This window comes from Dermacentor andersoni, chromosome 10 (assembly GCF_023375885.2).
Source record: "Dermacentor andersoni chromosome 10, qqDerAnde1_hic_scaffold, whole genome shotgun sequence".
In the NCBI taxonomy this organism is placed as follows: Eukaryota; Metazoa; Arthropoda; class Arachnida; order Ixodida; family Ixodidae; genus Dermacentor; species Dermacentor andersoni.
Genome location: NC_092823.1, coordinates 102,479,230 through 102,506,126, shown reverse-complemented (window position 1 = coordinate 102,506,126; position 26,897 = coordinate 102,479,230). Strand labels below are relative to the sequence as shown.

At 44.8% G+C, this 26,897-nt stretch overlaps 1 protein-coding gene and 1 non-coding gene across 6 annotated transcripts in view; both read right to left on the bottom strand.

Moving 5' to 3' along the window:
- Positions 1–1,022: 1,022 nt before the first annotated feature.
- On the bottom strand, positions 1,023–1,098 carry TRNAS-GGA (transfer RNA serine (anticodon GGA)). Its single transcript has one exon. It is a non-coding gene; the product is annotated as a tRNA-Ser (tRNA).
- Positions 1,099–3,081: 1,983 nt separating this feature from the next.
- Positions 3,082–26,897, bottom strand: part of LOC126544548 (calcineurin subunit B type 2) — a 49,099-nt gene continuing 25,283 nt past the window's right edge. For 4 of the 5 annotated variants that reach the window (XM_055077693.2, XM_055077695.2, XM_055077694.2 and 1 more), the window contains 3 exons: positions 20,040–20,216; positions 18,881–18,940; positions 14,904–16,140 (listed from right to left, as the gene is read on the bottom strand). In XM_055077693.2, coding sequence (XP_054933668.1) covers positions 15,905–16,140; positions 18,881–18,940; positions 20,040–20,216 — 473 coding nt within the window. In that variant the 3' untranslated portion in view covers positions 14,904–15,904. Of the gene's footprint in view, positions 10,651–14,903; positions 16,141–18,880; positions 18,941–20,039; positions 20,217–26,897 lie in introns of those variants that run through there. The other variant, XM_050191896.3, reaches the window with a different exon arrangement.

Here is a 26,897-nt window from a genome sequence, read left to right as displayed (position 1 = left end):
TGCTGCTGCCGCTTTTCCTCACTGCAGTATTTTGACAGTGAGCTTCCCCAGTAATCGAGGGAGATGTGTTCATGCTTGCTTGTGCGCGTGGCACCATGCTTTCTAATTTAGTATGTCGATGTTCTCAAGTTTATGTGGCCGAAAAAAAAAACTGCTATCCTTACATTGTATAGCTGTCTACTAATTTCCTGTTGCAACCGATGCTTCACCTTTCGGGCGAAACAGACTTCATTATAGTAGGTACTTTAGAACCGCCCAGGTAATTTATGTAAAGATGTTTAAAAAAAAAGTAGTTGCATCCGAGAGGCGAAGCATAGATTGCGATAGCAAATTAGCAGAGGATACAAGTATAGTATTTTTATTGGTTATACAAACTTGTAGACATTCACCAACTAAGTTAACAAGCATGGTGTCGCGTGCACAAGCAAACGTGAACACATCTCACTCGATTACCACGTGCACTCGCTGTCAAAACGCTGGAGTGAGGAAGTGTGACAGCAGCAGGGGGCGAATTAATTTTTGTGCTCCCTCTTGCTTCATCACCAACTAAGCAGTGAAAACACAGTGCACACCAAGCTATCAGCACTCGCCATACGCAGCAGCCGCCGAAGTAGAGCGCCCCCCTCCCTGGTTCATTGCGCACGACGGAAAATGGCGTGCTTTCTTCCCTTGCACGTGCGAGATTAAGGCGCCATCATCGGCTCACCCTCGCACATGCAGCAAATGGGGCGCCAACAATGTTGGTATGAATGTGCCTGGTGTCCATATGATTAATATCACAATAATAAACCACAGTAGTTGATCACTCTGCCTTCTCGGTACGGTCTGTTGGAAAAGTACATTTGCAGGCACTTCACCCACTGTCGATACATTAAAAGAAAATGTTTGACGTAATAGTTCTGCGGAAACCTGCAAGGTGGAGAGAAGTAATGAATAAAGGGAAAGTCTGACATCCACCCGTTCGTAGCAATTGCTACGAACCATACGGGTTCCACGAAAGAAAAGCCTCAGAGTTGAAAAATTGGTCCTGGTCCGGGATTCGAACCCGGGACCACCGCCTTTCCGGGGCAGCCGCTCTACCATCTGAGCTAACCAGGCGGCTAGCAGATGGCAGGGCGAAGTCGAATTTGTCGACAACACGAAGCAAAGGCAAGTGTTTAACGTAACAGTTCTGCGGGAACCCGCAAGGGAAAGGGAAAGTCGGACATCCACCCGTTTGTAGCAATTGCTACAAAGGAAACCCATATGGGTTCCTTTGGGAAATACGGGAAACTCAAACTAATGGTTTTTGTAGCAATTGTTACGAATGGGTGGATGTCCAACTTTCCCTTTATTCATTAAAGAAAAATGTTTTTGTAAAAACAATGTCTTGGGCTATTTTTCAAAATATTGGACTTACTATTTCAGAATGCATGTTCTTGCGATTTCTAGCACTAGCTAAAGATTTAGTGGCTGTACTACCAAAATTTGCATGCACTAGCCAGTTTTAGTAGCACAGTAATCTGCTTTGAAATTCAGCTTAAAGGGACACTAAAGGCAAATATTAAGTAAAACAAATGATAGATTAGTGTTTGAGAATCTCTAAGGTGTGAATATTATCGCAAACAGAGCCTTAATAATCTAGAAACTGAAGTAAATGCAGGACATGATTAGACACTCCCCTGGGACAATTAAGTACTTGCCCGATGATGACGGCACTCATTTAAATTCTGTCATTAGTATTCAACCACTCGTTATAAGACATCGTTGTAATGAAATATGATGAAAGAACATTCTACTTGTCCAGTTCTATATTTCATATTTAGGAAAAAGAGCTCCCTTGACAACGACACAGGTAGTCGAAAGGTTTCGCTTTTGCTCGACTCCGTGCCACCCGCGCTTTTGAGTTTCAGTAGTTTCGTCATTCCTTAGTGCTGTGCTAGCTTTCGTGGTTCGTCAAACTCGCACAAACAGCAAGCAGTAGATAATTCCATGTCCATGTGATGTCACAAGATGCCCGAACGGTCCACGCCACTTGACCAAAAGCGCCTGTCGCAGTAGTGAAGAGCTAAACCCCATCACTGACGCAGGCACCGGCCACAGCGACGTGTTAATGCTATGGTGTGGTTCCAGTCTGGCATGTGGTGTAACAAGGAGACGAGAGTGCAGACGAAGAGAAAAGGAATGGCAGGTAGAAGTTCCGAGGAATCCTTTCAGCAGTAAAGGTGGGTAGGCACTCTTTCAACACCATTCGCCAATATTTCGCTTCCCGCCTTTGGTAGCCTCCGAGACTTGTTGAGGACACACAAGTGTAACTGGCCAGCTCGTCAAATCGGTGGTGTCTGTGTGAAACCACAAACCAAGAGAACGAGGGAGCGCGCCCGGAGGTGAACAGAATCGCGTGCCGGGGAAAGTATGAAGGAGCCCACAGCTTGTAGCTTTGTGCGCGACAGAAAGCACGAAGGTCACTTAGCTTGCTGCTGCTGCCGAGTTTCCTCAAGCCAGCGCTTTGACGGCAAGTGTCCGTGGTCATCGAGTGCAAAGTGTTCACGCTTGCCTGTGTGCGCTGACATTCTAGGTAATTTAGATAGTAAGCGAATGTTTACAACGGAGCATTCCATTCCGACGGCTCCTGCGTATGGCACAACCGCACGAGCAGTCTTTAACACGATCTATGATGCGAACAGAGTAGGTGTCTAGGCGCAACAAGAGCTGATAGCGTCATGTGTGCTACAGCACCCATACGCTTGCGCGTCACCTGCGTTCATGAAGTGAAATGTCACCTTTTTTTTTTTGTTTAGAGTTACGGATTTGTAAACACTTTTTTTTAAGCATACCAGTCTTAGGCAATCTTTCTGATAAATTCCAGGCCCTAATACTCCCCCTTTTTATCATTATTGGAATTTCACTTTCTCCCTTAAATGCAAAAAAATTTATTCATATTGGTCCTACGGTTGTTTAATAAAAGCATTTCTACGTTTTACATGAACTTGAATAGGTGGCGTTGAAGATGGTTCCTAGATAAAGCTTGCTTTTAAGGGTCCTTTGAAGGTGTCGAACTTCCTGTTTGAAGAATGAAAGAAACACACAGCACACAAGGTGTTTGGGAGAGTGCAAGTTTTTAGTTGAGGGCAAAGAGTATTTACAGACGTATGGTACAATTACGAGCTAAACAATGCGCTGCAATAAATTCGTACCTTTCTGTTTTATTTTCTTCTTCGTACCCCTTTATAAGGTCATAGCTTCTTTTTTTTCATGCGGGACAAAAACACACGCTCACACACATGCACGCACGCACACATCAAAACGCCTCGTATATACGTCGCGTCAAACCGCGCTGTAGTGATAAAAGAAAAAAAAAAAGCACTAAACGAAAACAAATACACCTAGTCAGAGCCACATTTTTGCGTGCTCTACGAGAGTGGTAAAGTGGGACCGTGAAAGGCGGCTGCGCTGCGCTCCCTTCAAAGCAGGGACACATGGGACACTCCTTTTAGGGTGCATTCACACTTGCAAAGAGGTGTTACTCAGCGGTGTCCACAGAAGAGACAGTGTAATCACTCCATCGCCAGCGGGAGAGTAGTAGCTAAAAAAAAGGTGCATCTTTCCAATACTACGCAGACAAAATGAAAAAATAAAATAAGCACACAAATGGTCGCAGTTTGTGACGATCCATTTAGTTTTGTGTTATCTGTCGCACCGAGTGGACAGTCTCGATGACAACGGCAGGGCGTCGACATTCAAGCCAATGACGAAAGGGCATGGGAAAAAAACAGAACAAAGGACCACGTCAGGCTGCATTTGGATGAGCGTTCTGTCCCTGCCAGCTCTATTTTCTGTCGCCCGAAATTCAGGCGAAGAAAAATATGAAATAGAAGAATGAAAAATAAAATCGAACGTCGCTGAATACCGCTTTTGAAGGACTTCGTTGCCTCTGTGCATCAAGGCATTGGCATGACGGTTCAGACGCAAGACCGGGAGGCAACGACATCATCTGTGCCATGTGGAACAAGTGAACTCACGAGGAAGCAAAGAAATCATGTGCATGCTCCACCATGGTGCGTCACTATACCGCGCAGCAAGAGCACGCGAGACAGCCAATCGCAATCGAAGCACAGGGTCGTGAAAAAGCACTCAGATACGCTGGGTGGTATGCAATTACGTGACTGCCCTTTGGCAAATACGGGCACATTTATTTCGCAATAGCAGCGTGTACACTAGAAGAAAACGAAAACTAATTTTTTTATTCCAGCGGTGCAACTGCCATCGCTGCGGCAAGGTGTAATGCACCTTGCCGCAGCAATGCGCACAGAGCAAATAAAGCAGACACTGCTCGGTAACTAACTGCAAGCGTGAATGCGCCCTTATGTGCATTTTGTGGATGGCTGACACGTACAACACAGAATCTTGAGACAAAAAAAAAAAAAAATGTGGCTGGCAAGAGACGGAGCATTGAGGAGAAAAGAGGGGTAAAGAACGGTGTGTGTGTCGATGAGAAGGATCGACAAAAGAAAGAAAGGAAAAACTAGAGGAAGAGCGTGACGCGATGACCCTGAACCCCGCAGAACTTCGTACCAAAGCTGCCAGGGGAAATATCTGGTGCCAATGTCGATGGAAGTTTCCAATGTGGCCACTGAACTGGCACAAGCGCACCCTTGTGTAGCGTCACAGCAACTGGATTAGAATGTCTTGAATGAATCGGGCAGCGGTAGTGCTTTTGTTTCTCTTGTCTTATAATGGATTGGCTTCAGCAGTGGCGAAGCACTTTGAGCACCAGATAGTCGCCTGGTTTTCTTTGCATGAAACTGCATGGGCCAAGGAAACTGAGTCATTCCAGGGCTATGACATCACGGGAGCTTTGCAGATAACCCTGCACATACCATGGGCACCGCCGTATCTTATGTGTCAACGGCAGCAAAATTTCCTTTATACACAGCAAGCCAGGAATAGGCTGCACAAAGCCTAGTAAGGCGGAAGTTATCTTCAGCATTAGAGAAATCACTGATTGCTTGAGAATCGTACATGCAAAATGCAATAAATAATACTGACATGCTACCACTAAGAATTACTATTAGGTAATTCACAAACACACATTCACGAACATTCGTTACATACGGTTAAGTGCCTACAAATTACATATAGGCCAGTCTTACTGTCACAGGAGGCTTGATGTGCCACGGAGGATGCAATGACAGAAGACTACTAGCGACACCACTGTGAAGTTTCTTGCACCAGGTACTCGCGACGTCATAAAAATTCTGGCAATGCCTGCCTGGGGCTGCTTAACTGTTTACAAATAAGGAAAGATTGTGCGCTTTAAATAAAACTCGATCTGGCAAGTTTTGGGAGCCATGCCACGTAAACAGAAGCTGACTATGCAATACCATGAAACCTGCAAAGTCACGATTTCACTAACGCAGTAATTTAGAAGACTTCAAACTCCAGCTGTGCGAGGTTGAACATCCCATATAACACACAGGTTACGAGACGCTGGGAATCAGACACGCGACCTCATGCTTTATACCAGAACACTGGGTCCACCAAGCAACTGCAACAAGTGAGCTAAGCTTGAAGGAAGCCTAACCATAATATTCCCCATTATTAAGCAAGCACTTCTTTTTTTGGTCAAAGAATGCAGAATTGACAGTGATGCAACAATCTAAACTTATTCACCAATGCTTGAATGAAAAAACAAAAACAATAAAGGTGTGTTACATGTGCAGAAAGGCATGAAATGCAGGACAAACCCTGCACACTATCCTGTTCTTAGTTCTGAATGAAGCTATGAAGTGACATGCATGTACAAAACATGCCTCAGAACAGCCCCAGAGGTGCACTCCCGCTGAAAATACAAGTATGCACTCGCACTCATAGGAAGAGACGATACAAGGCTTCATTAGCAAACATGAGATCGCCAGCACAAGCACTCGTCCATGAACAAGCTTCGTTAAGCCTTCGGAGACATTTCTGTGGTGTTCCATGCCCAACCACAAAGCTCATTTGGATTTCTATGATGTGAAAACCTCGCTGCAATGAAGGCGAGATGAAGCAGCAGTGGTTGTCTTCTTGCAAGCAGCATATCCATTGAGACATGGACACTTTTACCGCCAAAGCAGTAGCAGTGTGCCTGTAACTAAAGGAAGTTTGTGGCCTCAACTATGATTTTTGGTACATGTTCTGTAGCTTTTTTTTTTTTACCAGATTGATGTCGCCCTCCATTTTCAGTATAAAATGATAGGGTCGGTTGCCCTTAACATATAGCTACGATAAAATTATTGGGTTTAACATCCCATAGAACCAAATCAGGGATGCTGTTATGGAGTGGCTCTGGGTTTATTTCAATCACCCAGTTTTGTAACAGGCACCCAAAGCTAAGTACACTAAATAGCGTCAATGCTACACAGACCTGAATCTGTTATTTTGACACATCTATAAAGTGCAAGAACGCTTAATAATGACCCGTCGCCAGCTATCTGCACTCGCACTGGGCTGCCAATTAGACAAGAATGTAGCTGACGACGAAGCCATGGCAAGTCAACACCGGCAGCAAGCATGCGAAACCAGTAGGCTGGGCACTATCGCAGGTGTTCCTTTGTTTCATGCACCAGTTCTGGCAGTCCCTGGCAAATGATGGCTGCCCCTTAGAATTGCTGCGAGTTCTGGTCTACAGGAAGGCTCAGGAGAAAGGTTTACCCCACCTGCGATTCTTTAACATACACTATAACTTAAGTATGCAGTTGCATTTCAATTTAATCAGGTTCACATATGACAGGTGGTTGAACCTGCAACCCTGTGTTCAGAATGCTGAATGTTGTGGCTGCTGAGCCATCAAGGTAAGCGCTCCTTCCCTGTGGCACTCTTGGGAGTCTAGTTTGCACCCGTTAGTCTCAAGACCAAGTTTCATTGTTATGAACACAGGCCACACAGCGTTGTGGCGGCTCAAAAGGAGAGACTCACAAGAGCGACAGTTTTCGTGGGTCAAAATTACACCCTGAAAGGAGCAACTGTTTTTTGAGAATGTGGGTAAGTGTTTAGGTGGTCAAACCATAACTTGATTACACGCACACCGCTTTTCAGGCACCAGAAGGGTTGCAGAGTTTACGAAAACAATTTTGTTTGAAGTCTTAAAGTTGGCCGAGTGTGCCAACTGTAAGGTCTTTTCTGGGGTCTATGGCACCAGTCAGTAAACGGCGAAAGAGTAAGAGGCCCATCTAATATGCCTGCACTACGCAGTAGGTTACGCCTTTCGCCAATGCGGTGTTGTTGCAGCTGTGTGTAGCCACCCTCCACAGATGGTGCAGGCTTCGCGAAAAATGGGTTCACAGTGCTTGCAGCACCCTTTGGAATCCAATTTTCACCCTTTAGGGTTCAGCACTCACAGAAGGAAGTAGTGCAGGAATCCATGCTGAAGGTGTTGGGCTGGTTATGCACAATCGAGAGCTGGCATTGAACAGGTGTCAACTAGTTCACGAGGTGTAGGACAGATGAAATGGACCACTAAATGGACACAGCTTTGGTACTGAGACAACTGCATCTGCTAAATGCCCCTCGCTTCATTGCAGTGAGGTTTTCAGCCCTACTCGCAGAATGTGTGTACACACCGTGTCCTTCCAGAGTTCCCTCAAAAAGCGGGATTACCATGAAGTTTGTTGTGACTGTCCAACAAACCAGAAATGTAACTTCGCTGGGTGGTGCACACTGAAAAAGCTTTGCCCTCTGCTAAAGTTCAAATGCAATAAAGGCTACAGATTCATATAAAGACTGCTTAATGCCTGAACAAAGGCGTTAACCTGGTACTTGGGCCAAGCCCCTTTGATAGTTGAGACAGCACGACCAACCAGGTTGCGGATGGTCAACGGTTATGAATTAGCGCAGTCACTCACATACGAAAAGCAGCAGCGATCAGACATTGGTCACTGTTCCTAAAACAAAAGCTATAGCGGCGCCCATGGCACGTGAAGAAAAAGAAAACTGCACATTATTTTGACAACATTGAAGAGGCAACTCTCCAGACAAGGTTTCACATAGAAGGCTTACAGGGAAAGGGCGGGCCGGGATAGAAAAATGGAAGTAAAATTGCAGCGCAGGAGTGAGTGCCACATGGCGACTAGAGTTCCACGTTACGTCGCTCCCTCTAGCATCAACGCGACGCGCTATAAACAATTGAACAAGTGTGAACACGCGCGCTTGACTGGTGAACTCAGCCCAAGACACAAGGGGGTGCTTCCGGTGAGAAAAAAATAGATGGCTGGCTGGCTGGTGGGGCTTGATGCCCATCTGATCGAAGTGACATTGCCAGATGAAAAAAAGCACGAGTTAATCGCCCACCACATGAACAATATTGTGGCGCATCAAGAAGGCGTCAGGTCACACGGTGCAGCCCCAGTCTGCTGTGGTACCTGCAGCGAGGCAGCTTTTTGCATGAAATGTTGGTGTATGAGCTTCAAAAACGCAGAGTTTGTATGCGACACCAAGGTGTATATACTGTAACCATAAATGATGTAATATAGAGGGAAAAATAAAAACGCACATGACGTGAACAAAAGATGAAAGTGAAGAGCAGACATACAAGTTCGTTGCCAGCTTATGCTTCACTTGACTGTTCCGCCTGCATTGTTTTTTTTTTGTCTGTAAATGTCATGCTTATACAGCCCTTTTCTTCGGCGCTGTACCTTTTCTGTACGAACATCCTGCTATTAACCATGCTAATATTGAAAAAGAAAATGGCTGTCAAATATATAAACCCACGAGCTACATGAGGATGTGCCAAGACCTGATGCCAGCTTGATGCGTGAAGAAACTTGGAACAAGGTTGTGCCTCTACGAGAGAGGGAAGGGAGCCAAGGCTGAATGTTGAATGTTGTTGAATACAACTGAATGTCGCATTGATAAGGGAATCGAGTATGAATTGCTGCTCTAGCTAAGGCAACAGCTTACTAGCGCTCTAATTTTGCACAGAGCTGGCATTCCAGTCAGTTTAATATGATGGCAAGTTTGAAAGAAGTACTTTCCCATTTCAAGGAGGTTGGTTCGAAGTGCACGCTGTCTGCCTAAGGTTGAGGGAACAGAGGCACCATCTTTTGCAATTAAGGCAAAAGCATTTGACATAGAATCCATTAAGTGAAGGGCGTTTCATTCTTTTGGAAGAGTTGGCGCTGCCATCTCTTACACAGAGAAAATTTTTGCCACCTGGCATTGCTGTAAGCATACTGCATGCTTGTCATTCATACAAGATTAAGCAAGTAATATACCACATAAGAAGGTGGTGCTACTTAAATTTCACCTTGAAGAGCCCCACGCATGTGAAATCTGAGCACTAACAAGCCAGCAGTTGGCCAGTAAGAGCCGTTTATACCTGAATTCCTTATCGACGCGATATTCAGAATATATATGCATATATCTAAGTGTGCATCCAACCAGATGAGACGCGCGGAGTCGACGCACGCGGCTGGATTTTGGCGCTGCTATCGGCCGATCATGCGAATTCTTGCATGACGAGGTGATGCACGGCGTGCACCTCTGCGATGCCGTGGTATCAATTTTAGTGAAGCTGTCAATGTGCCGTGGCCGACACATTCCGCAGCTTACCACCAGCGCAGACTGCACCTCCTGCTCACTACGTTGCAGTTCACATGCGAGTTTGCAAACCCTGCCACCGTCACCTGTGAAACGCAACACATTAGAGCATGGCCATTATCCATGGCCAAGTCATGAACTAGCAGACATATGCACCCACAAAGAACAAGACAGAAAAACTGCAATGGTGAGGCACATCTCTGGCATATAGATTTCACATCTCACACCACAGGTGCTGTGGCAGCTTGCAGACCCACGAATTTGGGTTCAACACCTATGCCAGTTAACTTATTTTTCGAGGTTTCACAGCATGCACAACTGGCGAGTTCTGGTTCATGCACCAGACCACAGGCACAATGCTAACTGGCAAGCGACATTGCTGTTTTAAAAAAAAGCCTACGGCACACCACAGTAGAAAGCGATTTCTATTGTACAGGCCTATTGGTACACATCTCTTAGCTAAACCGAACTCGACTTTAACGCAAGCGTACTACCGTGAGCCAGGCCCCAGCGTTTTGATTTGTCACAAGTGAAGCGAGCTGCAGAGCTAGAATGATGACATCACAAGACACAGCATTTTAAGGGTAAAATCCTTCCGCGTCTCCATCTCGGGTGGCTTGCACATGACGTCATGGCAGGCGGTTAGGCTGGGGCAACGCCCTCTCATATCTTTTTGCCACAATCTAAGAGATAAGCGGGCGAAACTGCAGCGCAATCGCCGTTCACCGACGTGGACGCCACGCAATGACATCAGTGCAGGCCGACTACCAGGCTCGTCGCAAAGCGGCGAAAGCAGCGCCAAGTTTCCGCCCAGCGGCGTGCGTGCGCCAGAAACTCCGGGACGCTTCGCGTCTGCATTCCGTGTCACACACGGCTGCAGGTCGCGGACCTGCCGCTGCTTATCATCATCATCGGCTTTCCTCTTCGACTGGAGCAGAGATAACGGCAGGAAACAAGGGAGCACACGTTTGAAGTGTTCCGGAAGGGGAAAACGGGCCGCGATAAAATCAAGTCGTCGAGATACGGGCACGCCTTCGCGACAGGCCATCAAACGTCCACCACCATCTTCTTGTGGATATCTGTGTTGCCAACAACCTGCACAGGAAAAGAGAGAAAGGAAGAAGCGATGTCAGAATGCACCATATGCAAGCCATTAGCTGCATTTCATAACGTTCGTTCGCACAGTGACCTGAACATTCAAGCTGTTCGAGTGCCTTGGCCCGACACTTCAATGACAAATTGTACAGTGTAGATATTTCTATGAAGCAAGATGAATCGAAAACTTTGCGCAACAGAAAGCGGTGCACTTCAATGATGCTTGCGCTGTTCCCACTTGATTCACTTGGACAAACCGAACTATTTCAGTACGAGCTGCACTTCATTTTCAGTTTCATGGGGCTGCATTGCAGCAACCTATGCAATACCGTTTGTTTTCACCATGTGCAAGCATCAGACAAGCCGATATGCATGGGATAGCTTGCCGTTGCGGGCACAGCGTCAGATCAGCCTGCATAAGCCGCCAGACCTCAGACGCCTTGTTGCAGGAACGGAGACTATGAATGCCATTCATAGGGTCATTCTGTACAAGTCTAATTTGTGGTACTACCCAAAAGACTTTACTAGGCCACCATTGCCACAAGGCGTAGTGGTAGTAGTAAATCTTGGTGGGATGAGGCACAACTATCGTAAGAAGCATGGTATTTTTGTACCATGACAAACCCGCCAGCGAATCTCGAGATAAAAAAGGAAGGTAGGCGAGAATATTCTGCAGTAAAAGTAGGCTTGCGTCAGGGACACCTCCCAACTTTCTTTCAAAAAGTCACTGGAAAATTTCACAACATTCTATTGGGCAGGAAAGCACCGACAACTCGTCAAACATCATAGCCAACAGGGTCATTTCACATGTGCTCTGAACGTGATGAACTCTAATTTGAAAAACAAAAAATTGTCATTATCTACAATCGGGTATGCATGTTTCTACGTTCATTTATAGGCCAATAATGGAGATAGTGCATTTGAAAAGTATGAACCATTCTCAAAGATAGTGCAGCCAAAAAAATGTGGTCTGATCTTGGAGACAGCGCAGTATAAATTTTTAAGCAGTCAGACGCCTCTTCCTCAAGTGACAGGCGACAAGGTAGAGTGCTGTGCATAGTGACTTTGCCCCATTCTCACCTTCAACTCGCTCAGGAAGACATTGTCCCTGATCAACGCCAACTAGAGGATGAATCGTGTGCCAACTTTTTTGTGGTGACCGTGCCAGATAGCAAATAAGATTCTTCGTGCGGTATGCAGATGAACCTTCGATTTCGACAAAGCACTCCATTAGCGTCATGAGCATTGCATTGTCTTCTGCATGCCACTTTCTAGACTTGGCACCTTGGATATGAATGTGCACAGTGAGGAAGAAAACAATATAATGGCACACATTCACTCTTGAATGACTGGCGTCTTTAGTGGATGGACCTTCGAAACCAGTCGAGCATGAATACATAGTCACTTTATTTTCGAGGCTAAATTACGAATTATACCACCTGTAGGCTTTCCAATTTTTCACAAAACTGCACTATGGTGGTGATCAATGTTTTAGACATTTTAACCAACCGATGTTTAGAAACGTGATGTGCCATATGTAGACAGAGTTCGAAAGAGAGGGAGATACTAAGATCCAGTGGTTCTATTGCCTTCTGCCTCTTTTTATAGACTAACTTATTATGTATACATAAGCTTCTGTAGCAACAGCTGCAGGGTGCGATGTCACAGAAGCGTGGCAGCGCTACCATCAGCTTCAGTGCAGACAAGGATGCTGGCCATTCTCACCTAGAGATTGTGCGTTGTGACATAGCTGGCACTAGAAAAATTGCACAATAAGTTTTAAGGTGCTAACGCTGTCACAAGCATATGAAATTGAAATTGAATTACGTGGTTTTACATGCCAAAACCACGATTTGATTATGAGGCACGCCGTGGTGGGGGACTCCGGAATAATTTGGACAACTAGGGGTGCTTCAACGTGCACCTAAATCTACGGCCGTTTTCATATTTCGCCCCCAACGAAATGAAAAAACAGCCGTGGCTGTGATTCGATCCCGCGACTTTGTGCTTAGGAGCCCCACAACTGTTGCAAGCATGCCAGTAGTAGTAGTACTTAACGGGATGAAGTGTAACTGGGGTGAGAAGCATGTTCTGTTTGCACCATGAAAAAAACCGCTTGCCAACCTCGAGATTAAAAGGGAAAGGAAATTCAAATTAAGATTCTAGAATAGCAGTGCCATGAGCAGATCCTTAAGTTCCCTCTAAAACTCTCAGCAAGATTCCACCAATGGTGTCACTCTTGACATTGCTCTAAATATTGCCTCGAATTCTGGTACAGCTGAAAAGTGCCCAGGACTATTACTACCATTGTGGTACTGGCAGGGACACCATATGGTGAACTCGGCAGATTGCAACAAGCTCAGCTGTCATGCACTGTCAAATAGCAAATTAAAGGTCAAGCTTTCAAAACTTAGGACAAGCTTTAGCAAGTTTTCTGGTGCAGATTGTCAATAAAAGTGGCAGATGACTATGAACAGGCTGAAAGTCATGTGTCCTTGTACGCACATATTGTGCTTACATTCCATGGTGTAGGTGGTGCTCTTATTGCTTACACCATGACTGGCAGTGCCCCGTTTGGTGCCAGGTGCGGTGTATTGATGACACCACTATTTCTGTTTATGAAACCAGTCAAGCTTGTGGAGACTGCACGAATTCACTAAGAGACTACACTAAGTCACACAGCTCCACACAAGGGTTGAACAGATGATTTATCCAAGATAGGGGCTTCACTATCACTAGCAAGCAGGTGTCAGGTGTACATGAAATTAACTTCAGGTGCACGCTTTGTTTTATCCTTTGGTGCTCATGAACACTAAATAAAAGCAATTTTTCTGATTTAATTGCACATAAGAGCAGCTGACAAAATACTTCACACAATTCTGAGACCGAAACAAGTTGGGGTTTGTGCAGAAGATATGACAAGGTTGGATTACAATTATGCCAAAGGCCAAATTCAAGGAGCGGGAAACAAACCTTATTCGTACACATAGAATGAAAAATAGTGAAATATCCTTCTCAGCTGCAATTTCTTGGAGCTAAGCAGCTGTTGAGTTGACAAGTGACATGCATTGTAACGACGTCAAGCACCTTCTGGCACGATGGTTAGTAGCGTCCGATTTGTGCCAAGATTGCATCGTGTTAAAGCCAAACGGCCAAAACTTGCTTTCCGCCAGGCATTTAGAGAGCCTGGGGCTCCAAAGCAGAGCCATGATGGCTGCGGTGGGAACCAACCAGCAAAACAACGAAATGGTAGCACAGCTACTGTTGGCTTGATCTGGCTTCGACTAGCTCCACCATGGCAATGGCGATCTGAACAAGCCAATCCGTGGCTGTGGACACGAAACATTGCAATCATTTTGCGACACAGTAAAAAAAATATCTTGGATTGTACCCCAATAGACATTGTCCATGGCACAGCCTCTATGCAGAGTTACAGTTGCTGACCAATAATTCAGACATGCTTGATAATTTATACAGCTCTGCGGCACTTCTACTAGCTGCACAGATTTATAAGGATGGCCAAAATTTCAGACGCCTTGCCGCATGCCATGCGACAATTCGGGCTCCGACTGCACGACTGTGTGCTAATTTGACTACCAAATCGAGCAGGAATGGCAATACTTTCTTTTTGACGTCTCTGCCACGGTTGTCGGCCATGCCACCGGCGTCTCCTCAAAACTAAATCTAGTGAAACAGTCGATCTAGTAGTTGCCGATGAAGATTCGGTGCATGCATTCACTAACTTCACATATCTGTAGCATAACAGTGGTCAAGGTTTGGTAGCAATGCCTTTCACTCGATTCTACAGACCTCACTCTTATCCACTGTTCACGACTGGCCGAACCTGTTGATAATGGGTGCATACAATGGATTGCCATAAAATCGTGGCCACAGACTGTCTAGGTAAAAGGCACGCGTATGTGCGTGCAGCAACGTGTTGACATACTTGGGACATATTGGACAATCATTTTACAAAATGTACTTTAATTTTCATGGTATATTTTGCTTGACTAGCACCGGATGTCACCGGACTAGCACTGGTGTCGACGGGCGGTAGCGTTTAGGCACTGTGATAAAATAGCATAGGCGGCACTGTGCGAAAAATGCCATCGCTCATACACGTCGACGAGTCTTGCGCTGGTCATGTGAAAGGTAGTGCACCTCGCATTGTGCCAAGAAAGTGTTGATTGCAGGTGCCGATGCATCATGTAGCGCTAGTCAAGCCAAGTCAAAGATATCCCTGAAAGCGACTATCCGAGAATACTGCACACTTTATTGACCACTTGTGGAACAAAGTCACTTATTTCCAAGCGAATCCAGCAGTTTGGACTCCCACTTATTCAGCCTTTTAGGCGGCCCCCACCAAGTCCTAATTATTGGTTGGTGGCTTACCTTAAATGTTGAAAAAGCTTCCCTAACTCCAGTTCTTAAGGAATTCAAGGGGCACACTTATTATCCAAGAGTTTAAAGGGCCCTTGAATCCATCTTTCCAAATTCAAGCATTTTTTTAAAGGAGGTGTATGAACTCTGATAAGTACTACATAAAAGAGCGCGAGACATAAGCATCTTACAATAGGGATTTCGAACATACCTCAAGTTTTATCACTCGGAGCAAAAGTACAACAGCACACACAATTAAGAAAGAGATGCATACAAATCGACCATTATTATCAAAACACCACGCAAACACATTCACATGGTGCATGAATGGACAAATGATTTGCTCAAGTTAACGCATCATGCCAGATTTCTTGATTCATTAGCAGTTCTGGACATGGCTTCAGCAAAAACTAGCAGGTTACAATTTGTGCTGCACTTGTGGCAAAGTGCAACTAGTACTTTCAAGACAGAAGTTCAAGACAGTATGCATCTGCCCTGGTCCCACAAAAGTTCAAATCTCAGCATAGTTTACAAACACAATCTGGCACGCGATACAAAATTTGCAAATGTTACAAAAAGTAAGAGCACATGCAGAAACAGAAAATATCACAGCATCATATTTCAGGCAGAAGTGTTCTAGCAACACTCGCCCAGAGGAAACTTCGTCGCAGCCTGCCACGAACCTTTTGGAATGAGAAAGGCTTTTGCACTTTTTTCTAAAATGTCTCTAAAATACATTGCTGCTTAAATGGATACTATTACTGCACCACCTCCTAAGAACGCACCTTAGAAATGTGCTCCTATAAAACTTTTTAATCTGCTCTCAGAAAATATGCAGTGCACAATGCTGGCATACACCTGCCAGCTTCTCTCGCTACGGGTTACAATGCATATCGGGCAGATCGAACGGCACACAAGCACACACCGAACAGAACTCGTCGAAGGAGATCTTGCCGTCCTCATCGCGGTCGGCAAACAGGATGGTCTTGTCGACGATCTGCTGCAGCTGGGCCTCCTTGAGGTTGTTGCCGACCATCATCTTGAGCACCTGGAACAGCTCGCCATTGGAGATGAAGCCGTCGTTATCCATGTCGTAAATCCGGAAGGCAACTGGAAAATGACCAGTGCAAAACATCAGTGTAACAACGCCTTGGAGTCGGACTGTGCTCGTGGGCGGCCATAGGCACGCAAAGGGTTATCCATTGAGGGGGTGGGGGGAGTGGGGGGTGGTGCAACGCTTATTGTCCAAAAAGTATTGCACGATTTTTTTTTTTTTTTCAATTCAATACCGTATTTACTCGCATAGTGATTGCACTTTTTGTCAAAAAATTGATGCACATTCAGGGGTGCGATTATTACGCGGGTTAAATTTCCCGCAAAAAGAAAAATTTTTTTCATCCCGCTTTTGCTGTGGGATGGCAACAGGTCAACAAACAGGCGGCTGCCACTGTATGTAGTGCAGGACACCAAAACAAAAATGACGTCAGGCGGGGCAATCGAAACGCGCCGAACGTGTTTTTTTGTTCTTCTCGTGAGTACATTACATGCATTGAAACAGTTTCTTCCATATCAGTAATGAATAATGTCATTAATACCTGCAAGTTTGCAGCAATAACGTAGCCATGTCCACTTTCAGGGAACAGAAACAGATGGGCATGCTTAGCTGCCAGTGACACAGAAACACATGGCGGGCATGCTGCGGAAACTGCGGCATTTGTCTTCGCTACTATCCTAATACGGCATGTTTCCGCTAAGGGTGGGCGAATATCTTAGCTGTATTACAAGCGTCGGTGTATGAATAGGGTACACTTCTAGCGTATCAGTGTAAACAAGGCTGCTGTCATTGCCGCTCGCGATTTGTTGCGTGCCCACGAGTGCAGACAAGAAGAATCGAAAGGTGACTTTTTTGTTGTTGTTGTTGACCACAACCGTTATAAAGCCTACACATAATAAAGGCAAGTTTGGTTGTAGCTTTCTTTTGTCATGGAAGGGATGAAATGGGGCATCTGCTTAAGAATGTTTGGTGCGTGCAGACCGCTTAGTTTGTCTTGAAGAGTCGTTCGCATAGCATTCGACAGATGGTAACCACGATCACTATTCGCTAGACTTGGCACATGACATATCGCTATGGCAATTTCTGGGTGCGATCATTACACGGGAAATAAAAAAATTATATTTTGACGACAAAATTCAGGGGTGCGATCATCATGCGAGTAAATACGGTATGCATGTTCCAGCTATATGTTAGCGTTAGCCGTGTTTTCTGTAGTTTCAAAACTGCTTATGTTGAAAGTGAATTTACTACACGTAGCCTGCAACAATTGTTACTGCCATGTAAATTGGCAGCCACCCCTTCAAACTGCTTGTCTCGGTAGCTATTTCAGGTCAAGAAGAATAAATTCAATCCAATGTTTCCGTAGCCACCTCCTTGCAGAACTTTTTGCACGTCTCTGCGGAGAGCTCGGTGGCGGGCCAGCACGTGACAAACAGGTTGCCAAAGGCGCAGATACCATTTGGCTTATGAGAGATATGTTAAACATGCGAAAATCCCATGTGCACCAAAGCTCAAAAACAGACTAAAATACAACATCAGAAATAGTGAATACAGTCTATCTTCTGACATTCCTTACTATGTAAATGAAATAGGTACATATAATATAAACTCTGTGTTTCAAAGTGCAGCAGTACCTGCTCTCTCTGGTCAAGTATAACTCTCATAGCCAAAAGAAGTTCCATTAGCGTAGCTGGTGATTTAAGAGGAAGCTTTAGCTCAGAGCCAACTCTGATTTCCCAATTCAAATAAACGTAAAATGCAGAAATGGTCATTATTCAGCCACTATTTTTTCGAGAGACAAAGCTAACAAAGGCAAAGAAATTAAAGGCCTAAATAAAAAGTGTGTCCAACAGTATTTAAACTTTAACTTTTTCTTCCAAGTGCAAAAAAACCTCATCAAATTTGGTGCAGTGAATGCAGAGTGATTTCTCTATTACCATGTATTTACATTGGAGATCAAGAGGTATATCTTTCTCTTAATGCTTCTTTGCAACGTATTCAGCGTCTGCTCCTTAAAGGGCCCCTCACCAGCTCTGGCCATTTTAAGCTGACAAGCGCAGAGCATACAATGCGTACGAACGATCGTGTTTGCAAAGAATTACACAGCTACACGCCGCGGAAAAGCCCGAAATTTCAGTCTGAACGCACTTTCCCTCTTCACTCGTGGCGAATCCGCCGGGAGAAGGACGGTGACGTAATCGGCTCCTGCGCCTATGTAATTGTGTCCACAGTGTGATGCCGCTCGTGGCGACACGCTACTTCGAGAATTATTCAAGACAGCATCTGTTATCTGTGTGATCTATTGCTTGAATTGATGAATTGAAGTTTAGGGTAATAATAAAACACAAACGGAATGTCTGCGTGTTTTTTGTTTTACTTCGCACCGAAGCAAGAAAGATGTACTTCCGCTTCGTCTGCTTGTTCCCACGGTCGTGCGGTCATGTACGCAGGTACCAAAACTATGCCATTTTCTACCGTGTTCCAGCACATGATCATGCTCTGCGATCCGTTTGTTCTGCCTCAGTATTCGTGTAGCACTGAATTATGCCGCTAGTCATGTTTCAAGGTTGACGACTGGGCGTGTTGGTATAGCATATTAGAGGTTGGATTGCGCAACATTTTGACGAGACACACAGAAGAGAACAGATGGCATAAAGTCCCACCATTACAAGTATTTTTGCAACTCGTCTGTTTGCAGTGGTAGTCGCCACTTTTGTCCAACACCATTATCAAAGCACTTCCAAGCCACACCATGCAAAATGATGCACACTGTTTAAAGTTTCGTTAAGCACTTACATCTGAGCTTTGACTCCTTGTCGCCTTTGACGCTAAATTGCGATACTCCTTGAATAAATTCTGCAACAGATGGGAAGAAATGAGCCAACACAGCAAAAGAGAACCGTGACCACAGATGCGAAAGCATTCGCACTGCGTTCTAATGTCACAGTTGGCTCGCACATTACCATATGCACGAAATGAAACCCAGTTTAAAGGCAAAACAATCAGACTGGTGGACTGTCAAAAGCGCTGGAAGACAAAACAAGTGAAGCCCCCAAATTGGCTGACCACCCAGTGAGGTAACCACTTGGCACATTGAGGGTGTTTACAGCGTCGAAAACAAGGACCCTACATACCAGAAATAATGAGTGCAAGTGTGGAAGTTTAGGCACGTTGATAAGTTAATTTCAATAGTGTTCACAGTGCAAACACTTGAGAAAATTTAACTGAGTTCCAGCTATGGTGACAAAATTACATTACATTTTTCCAACTCTATGCACTTGTATATTAAATGAAAGACTGTTTACCATAAATTCCTGCATACAATAAGACACAGAACAGAGTACATGGAGCAAGTTTTTGATGGTGAAAGAATAAAAAGAAAAAAAAAATCATTCTACATATAATAAGACCAATAATCCGTTAAAACCATAAAAATTTCGGTACATCTATATATCTGAAAATCATAAAATGTGATGTGATTCTGTGCTAGATCCTACAACACTATTTCAAGTCATGCAAGTTTGCACAAAAACCTAAATATACAAAACAAGGCTACACAGGCTGTAGGAAAGCAGCTTAGGTTTAAATACCAAGAAAAAGAACAGGATTACACAAAAATGCACACACCTAATGTTTAATAGTTACGTTGCAGGAAAGAAAAACAGCCTGGAGCAATGTCACGCCGAAAGTTGTAAGCATCTTCGACATTACCTTCACATTTCAATACAGAAAAACCTTTTTAAGAATGATGTTCCACTTAATGTAAATGGAACTCTAGTGAACTTATGAGCTTAATTGGAATTCTAGTTAGCTTAAGTAGGACAAACTTCTAAGTAGAAATTAATGTAAGCTGGAATTAAAGTGGCACTTCAGCCTGACAATTCCACTCAAGCTCGCAGACAATTTTTAGAACAATGGGTGGTAAGTCTTTCAAAGAAATGTAGTGAAAAGTCACCTTTGAAATCCACTTCCCCATTTCCATCTGTGTCAAATATGTCTATTACACGCTGTACTAGGGGGTTTTGCTGGAGCTCTGGGAGGGACATGAATTCGTCGATGCTCAGGGAACCAGAATTGTCAAGGTCTAGCTTCTTGAACCTCTTGCCGAGCCTTTTGATTTCGTCGGCGTCGACTAAAAAAAAAAAAAAAAAAAAAAAGACGACACAGTGATGGAAAGAACTCCACAGGAACTCAACTTCAGCACAGACCTGTGTTACTATGCTACGGCAAACGCTCAGCCACCCCGAGAACGTTTAAGTTATGTCAAGTTTATCTAAAAAAGGGAAGTCAGATGACAATATTTCAATTAAAGTAAGATTATTCATGCAATGTATGCAAATCGTCAACTTTACCAACAATTGAGCTTATGCAAGTTCTTGCACTAGCTTGCCGCGACGTTATGTACTTCAACATCTGTCTACTTGGGTTTAGTTAACCCCAATGAAGCTCTAAAACCATTCCCTGTCAACAAAAATGAAACCTCTGGCCCCGAGGACAATTCACATAAATCAATTTGCTCACATTTATTTCTGGCCACAGAGTACAAAAGAAGCAATAAAATGCTATTTGAATAAAATAATTAGTATAATAATGAATTAGCAACCAGTCTGTCAAGAACTGAAATCTTGCTTCAGCATATAAGAGATCTGCTACAGGCTTTGCATTGGGATTTGTGTGTTTTAATTTTGAGGTATAATATTCAGCGTAGCAAAGGTTATGCATTGGGCCTTTATGGGGTTAATTGTTTATCACTACAGAGGGATTACATTGCATTGTACAGGAAGAAAGGATTCTACCCAAGAGGTTTCGTCAACCATTCCTGCATCAAAACGGCTCAATTTCAATTCTGCGACCACGCATTGATGTAGCAGTACTGTTGTTTTGGCGTGAAATCCGTAAAAAAAGACCTGTCATTTTTGTTCCGATAGCAATAATCTTTTTTTCTGCAAAATGAATGACAATGGAAGCTTCAAAGAATACTTTATCAGCCTAAATTTATTCTGTGTTGCACTTTCGTGTATGGGGGCATGATCAGAGATCGTTGTTCAAAACACCCATTCAGTTTGTGTTCAGTTTCATCTCATGCGATTGGCATAGGCCGCGCCGAGTCATCAGGCCCGCCCGGTGGCTGACGACTCAGCACGGCCTAGGCCAATTGCATGATCATGCCCCTGTTAACATGTTCAATACATATAATCTTGCACTGGTGAGAATGAGCGCCTCCTGGAAACGATCACTGCTTGTGAGCAGTGCACCTTTACAAATGCATTTTGATACAAAATGCAATTCACCTCAGAGTCATAGAAACTTATGCTTAACACCTTAACTATCGCAAAAAAATGCAGAAAAAGTGACGAAAAGTGTAGCTTTTTTGAAAACATGCAATTATTGTGTCATTGTCGCTCTTAAAAAAATATAACAAGAATGCCTACAGCACTTTTACTGCATATTTATTTATGTGTCAAAATTACAAGGTAGTACCGTAAAACCTCGTTAAACCGTACCCGCTTAAACAGCAGTTTCGTTTTAAAAGTAGTAAAGTCTAATCCCCGACTCGGCGGCCATTGAAAATAATGTGTTTTGTATCTGCATAAGTCGTACCAGCTTATTGCGTATGTATCGGTTAAGACGTAGTGTTTCCACTTTTCGTCGAGCGAACACGGCAGTGCGTCGTTACCATCGGGCGGCCCGGCCCCAGCACAAGCCTCAGAGATCAGAACGGCCATCAAGCGTCCTGTGCGTTTGCGCATGAAACCACATCAACATAATTTCGGCATCATGCCAGAGAGCATTGTGGTCTGGCCTAGGAAACTTGGCCGCTCTGGTGGCAGAGGTAATTGGCGCCATCTATGAGGAGGGCGAGAAAGCAAATCCGCTTCCCTCGTACGACCTACTAGATCGGTGCACACCCGCGCTCGCCGATCCAGGATGCCATGCCCTTTCGCCCCTCCTCTTAACTCCTCTACCCGTGCCCTCTCGCAACTGCCTCACCTTCTACTGTCTCTGCGCGAGCCTGGCGCAAGCTTAGCCCGCTGCATGAAGTTTCATGTTTCCTTATCTGCTGTTATTGAGAAGCTTGCGCTGCTGTGTGTTGACCGGTGTGGGCAGTTTCGTCAGTTTTGTGGTCCTCGATAGCTGTGTGCTTCTGCTCCGCGATGTTTCTCCCGTTTCTCCCGCACCTCTTGCACATCGTGCAGTGGTGCACGAATACCTCAAAAACAAGCCCTGCAAGGTTGTTCCGGGTGCCTAAAGACAACAGGTGAGCGCGCAGACCCAAGGACATCAGAAGGCGCATGTACACAAACACGGCCCTGTCCATGTGTGTGCTCCATGAGCCTCCAGACGTCCTTGCGCTTTGATTGTGCTACACTTCCCTCTTCCCGGTAGAGAAAGCTCACATATAGATGTTCCTCCTCATTGTCACGTGATCTATGACTTGTGTTTTTCTGTGCCAAGTCTCATTATGCAACTTCAGTAACTTGCATAGCTTCGCATTCACCCTCAGTGCTTTTTCTGTGTATCACGTTCTACAAACATACTAACAGCTGAAAAATTACTGTTTGTGCTTGTGTACAGTAGAACCCCGCTGTTACGTTCCTCACTGCTGCGTTTTCCCGGCTGCTACGTCGTTTTCATCCAGTCCCGGCATAGCTTCCATAGGATCCAATGTATAAGGAACCCCACTGTTACGTAGTAGCTGTGAAAACGTTCCCGCACGATGCGTCGCAACCCGAACCCGCCTGGGCTAAAGTAGGCAACGTGCTCCAACCGCCATTTTGGCTTTTGACGAGTTTTGACCGGGCTTGGCTATGGAACTGGCTGCAAGAAGCCGCACGCCAGTTCGAGAGGTCGCCACTAGGTGTCCATTCGTGAAAAATGCTCTCACTATCATCACTGTGGTTACGGTCACCGCATGGTTTGTTGAACGGGTAGACTCACGGAGGAAGGAAACTCAAGAGAGGCCCTGACGTCACTCTTTGTGAAGCTATAGCTAAAGGGAAGCCGGAAGTTGGCATTGCTCATGGCGGTGCTCCGCCTATCGGGCCAGCTCTCCTCTCTTGTTTACATTTCACGCGAAACCACGCCGCGCTGCGCGCAACCGGGCTGCTCGGACGCGCGCGCTCCGCAGCAATACTACTAAACAATCGTTAGCACGTTGGCATGATTACGGCAAAGAGGGCAAAATTTCCCGCGGATATTCCTTCGTCCGTTGCCATTGCCGTGGCGCGGTGATGACGAGGAGCACGAGCCGCATGATGCCGGGGAGTTGCCAAATCCTAGCTTTGGAGAAGCCTTCGCGGCTCTGGACCTCCTCCGCAGGTACGGCGCACCTCACAGCGACGCTGACAGCAATACGGCCTTCCAGGCTATTGAGAAACGTGTGGCGATTTCTAGCGAGCGAAAGAAACGGCAAGCCACCATTCTAGAATTTTTAAGTTCTATGCGCACTCTGTGGAAATAAATTGTCTATAGTTGAAGCTGCACTTTTTTCATTCATTTTTAGAGCTTTCCTCACTGTTGCGTTTTCCCGGCTGTTACGTATTTTTTCCCCGGTCTGGTGAAAAACGTATGAACAGGGTTCCACTGTATTATCTCAGTAATCGCTGATGGGAAAACCACGTGAACAACCTTCATGTGTAGGCATGATGCCCTTTTTTTTCTTATGGAAAGCGTGAGCATTGCAAGTGTTCTAAATGCAGATTTTTGCAGTTCGTGTTTATTACACAAAGGAGCGCTCAGTAGGTATGATTTAGTGCCTTAATTGACGTAATTTTACTGCTAAGCACCGCATTTGGGGTGAAAGAAAAGTCATGTTGTTGGCTTATTTTACCTGGCCTTTGATTGAGGAATAGCCCTTTCTGCTAATGTTTTCTATGTGCTGCTGCAATAGCTGACTATCTTCTGTTCCCCCTTGCCATCGTTACTCAAGTTGTGGCCAAGTGCTATTAATATGATAATGAGTATTTCAGTTTTTAGTAGAATGTTATTTCTGTTCTGCCATGTCTTTTTCAATTTGTTCAGCAGTAATGAACATTTCACACATATCATATACTTTTGTGCAGGTTTATAAGTAAGCTCTTTTTTTTTGGTATGGCTGTCAATCAAACAATCTTAGCATTTTATTATATTTTTTATGTATTTTGCAAGTGATTGTTTTCAACATTACCAGTGAATTTTCCCTTTCTTTAGTTGTCATGACTTTGCCGTACACGTCATACAGTTTTGTGCAATATCTCAGTGATATATCAGAAGCTCTCCTATACTTTGGTCTTTAGGGAATTATATAAAAATCTTTTATGTGTGTGTACATGAAACGGCCTTCGCATTTTCTTGAGTTTTATACTTTTTCATTTCACTGTCTGAACTTTTGTGTTGTTTAGTAATCATGTACATGTCATGCATTCTTCACCTTTGTTTATTTTACGAGCATATATCAGACCAAGTTATGCGAAAATATTTGTTTTCGGAAATGGAAGTCAATAAAACGAGGCCAAGGAACTGTTGTGTTGGAAGTGGAATTTATATATGTTCTAGCATATGCCGACATACTCAAAGTATGGACAAGACTGTGTGCGTGCTAGCGCATAAAGAACTTATGGCACACCATGCGCCAGTGCACGAAGAATGCCTGGGGTAGGGCACGCGAGCAATCAAAAAAAGAATTCACGTCACGGACAGGCAAAAAGAAAGCAAAAGTAAAGGTGCGCAGGGCATGGGGAAGGGCAGAGAGGGAGCAGAGCGGGTCATCATAATAAAAATAAAGAAAAAACAGAGCGCTAGGGTGTGGAGGTGCTGCGCACCTGCTGTTTCTGTTGCCATGACAACGTAAACAATCGTGTGCACCGCCATTTTGCTAAAGTATCACCCTCATGCTAGGGCCGTGACTGAAGGGGACCTTGGCGCTAGCGTCAAAAGAGCGTCTGCTCAAAAACAGCCAATGGCGGCCATGCGGCGATTCCCCCCGGGTCGTGGCATCGTGCAAAGGAAACGCGTCATACAGAAGCTCGGACAAAAAATACGCCGGGTGCTCATCATAAAAGAAAAATTAGACATCGTTCGTGCTATCGAACGAAGAAGTCGGCGCTTGCACGTGACAGGGATCTACTGTTGACTACAGTGTGTGGCACTTGGAATGCGAAGAAGTTGCTCAGCAGCGCTGCTGAGACCACGAAGACATGTCGGCTACGAGGTTCGACTTTTCGCCATCGTTGCCTCTGTTGTTGCCAAAGTGTCGACTAGCAACAGTGATGAGGACAACACGGAAAGCAACAACACGGGCGATTCAGGCCCGACAGTGGCAGAAGTTACGCGTTATGCCAACCTCATGAATGCAATCGCCGCGACGAGAACAGCACCCCGCAATGAAAAAAGGCGCCCTGCAAGTTCTGCAGCGCTACCGCCCACGTGCACGGAGAACATGCAAAGCCAATGAGGAATCTGCCATGCGAGTGTTTGCCGAGAAGAGGGGGGCTGGCTGAAAAGCCGGATCGCAGCTTCAGTAAGTTTGAGGCTGCTGTCATCGCTGCTAGGCTGCCGCAGCATCAAATGAAAACAATACTTTTGTTGCGCGAAGTGAATAAATACTGCATGGTTTTTCCCCTTTCATCACATTCTTTCAGAGTACCGTTTTTGACAAGTAAGTGGGCGATCTCATGCTATTTTGGGTAAGCAGTACTACTGTTTACTACGTACTTTTTCTGAGCTCTGGCCAACTACAGTTTGATAAGGTTCCACTGTACAACCTTTGTCATGACAAGTAAACTCATCATCGGCAGTTAGCCCTTTGGCTACAAAAGCAAGTGAACTGCCAGGCACTACTATGGGAACCATATTTCCATAGCCAGCAATTCGCCAACTGGAAGGTATGGTTGGTTTAAAAAGTGAGATGGTATGGCTGGCTATGTAGGCCACACTTTTTTAAAATGTCCATAGATGATTTTACTATAGTACACTATAGCATAGGCTAGATTTCTTTATTTTCATTGGTATTTTTAAAATGCAGCTGTGAAGGTTTGTGCAGCGTATCATATGCAGCAAAGATGACCGGTACGGAGCACCCTGCTGCGCACGCAATATTTGGTAGCCAATGGAATAACAGGCTAAAGGGGGCCTGCAACATCGTTTCTACAACTTTAAGAGCACACAGAAGTGCAAGACCTTTCAGTGAATAAATTCTTGCAGAAATCTTTGAGAAGGATATAATAATATTGGAGACAAATAATGCGATATTTTCTATAACTATTCTTCAACACAACCATTTCTTCTAAGCTGGGATTGCGTGTCACAAAATGTTCCTTATTTCTTCAATTCTCCACCTCCGCATCCTAGGTATGCACACCTATTAAGCATCGCTTTTTTAAGAATGGGCCACAAGCCTACAAGCTGCACCGTTTCGCAAACGGTAGGGAACATGATCTTGGGTACATCCAGAGCACGTGAGCTATGTGCATTCATGACTGCTGTTTTGTGTGTGATTAAATTGTTTGCCGGAAAAGGTCACCAATGGTAGGGTCGAAACCATGGTGGCTACACACCTGGACTAAATGAAGGTGGGTGCATCCGCAGCTGTTGTTTTGTGTGATATGAAATTACTTGCCAGTGAAGGTGACCGCTAGCAGAATCTGAACAATGGTGGAAGCATGTCCGGCCTACATGAAGCCGTCTTCGTCCGCAGCTATTGTTTTGTGTGTGATCACATTGACTGCCGGTGAAGGCGACCGCCAGTGGAGTCTGAACTATGGAGAGATCCAGTGTGCACGTGTGTGATCCATGTCTAGATGGCAAGAGGTGAACGCTGACGCCTCAAAAGGTT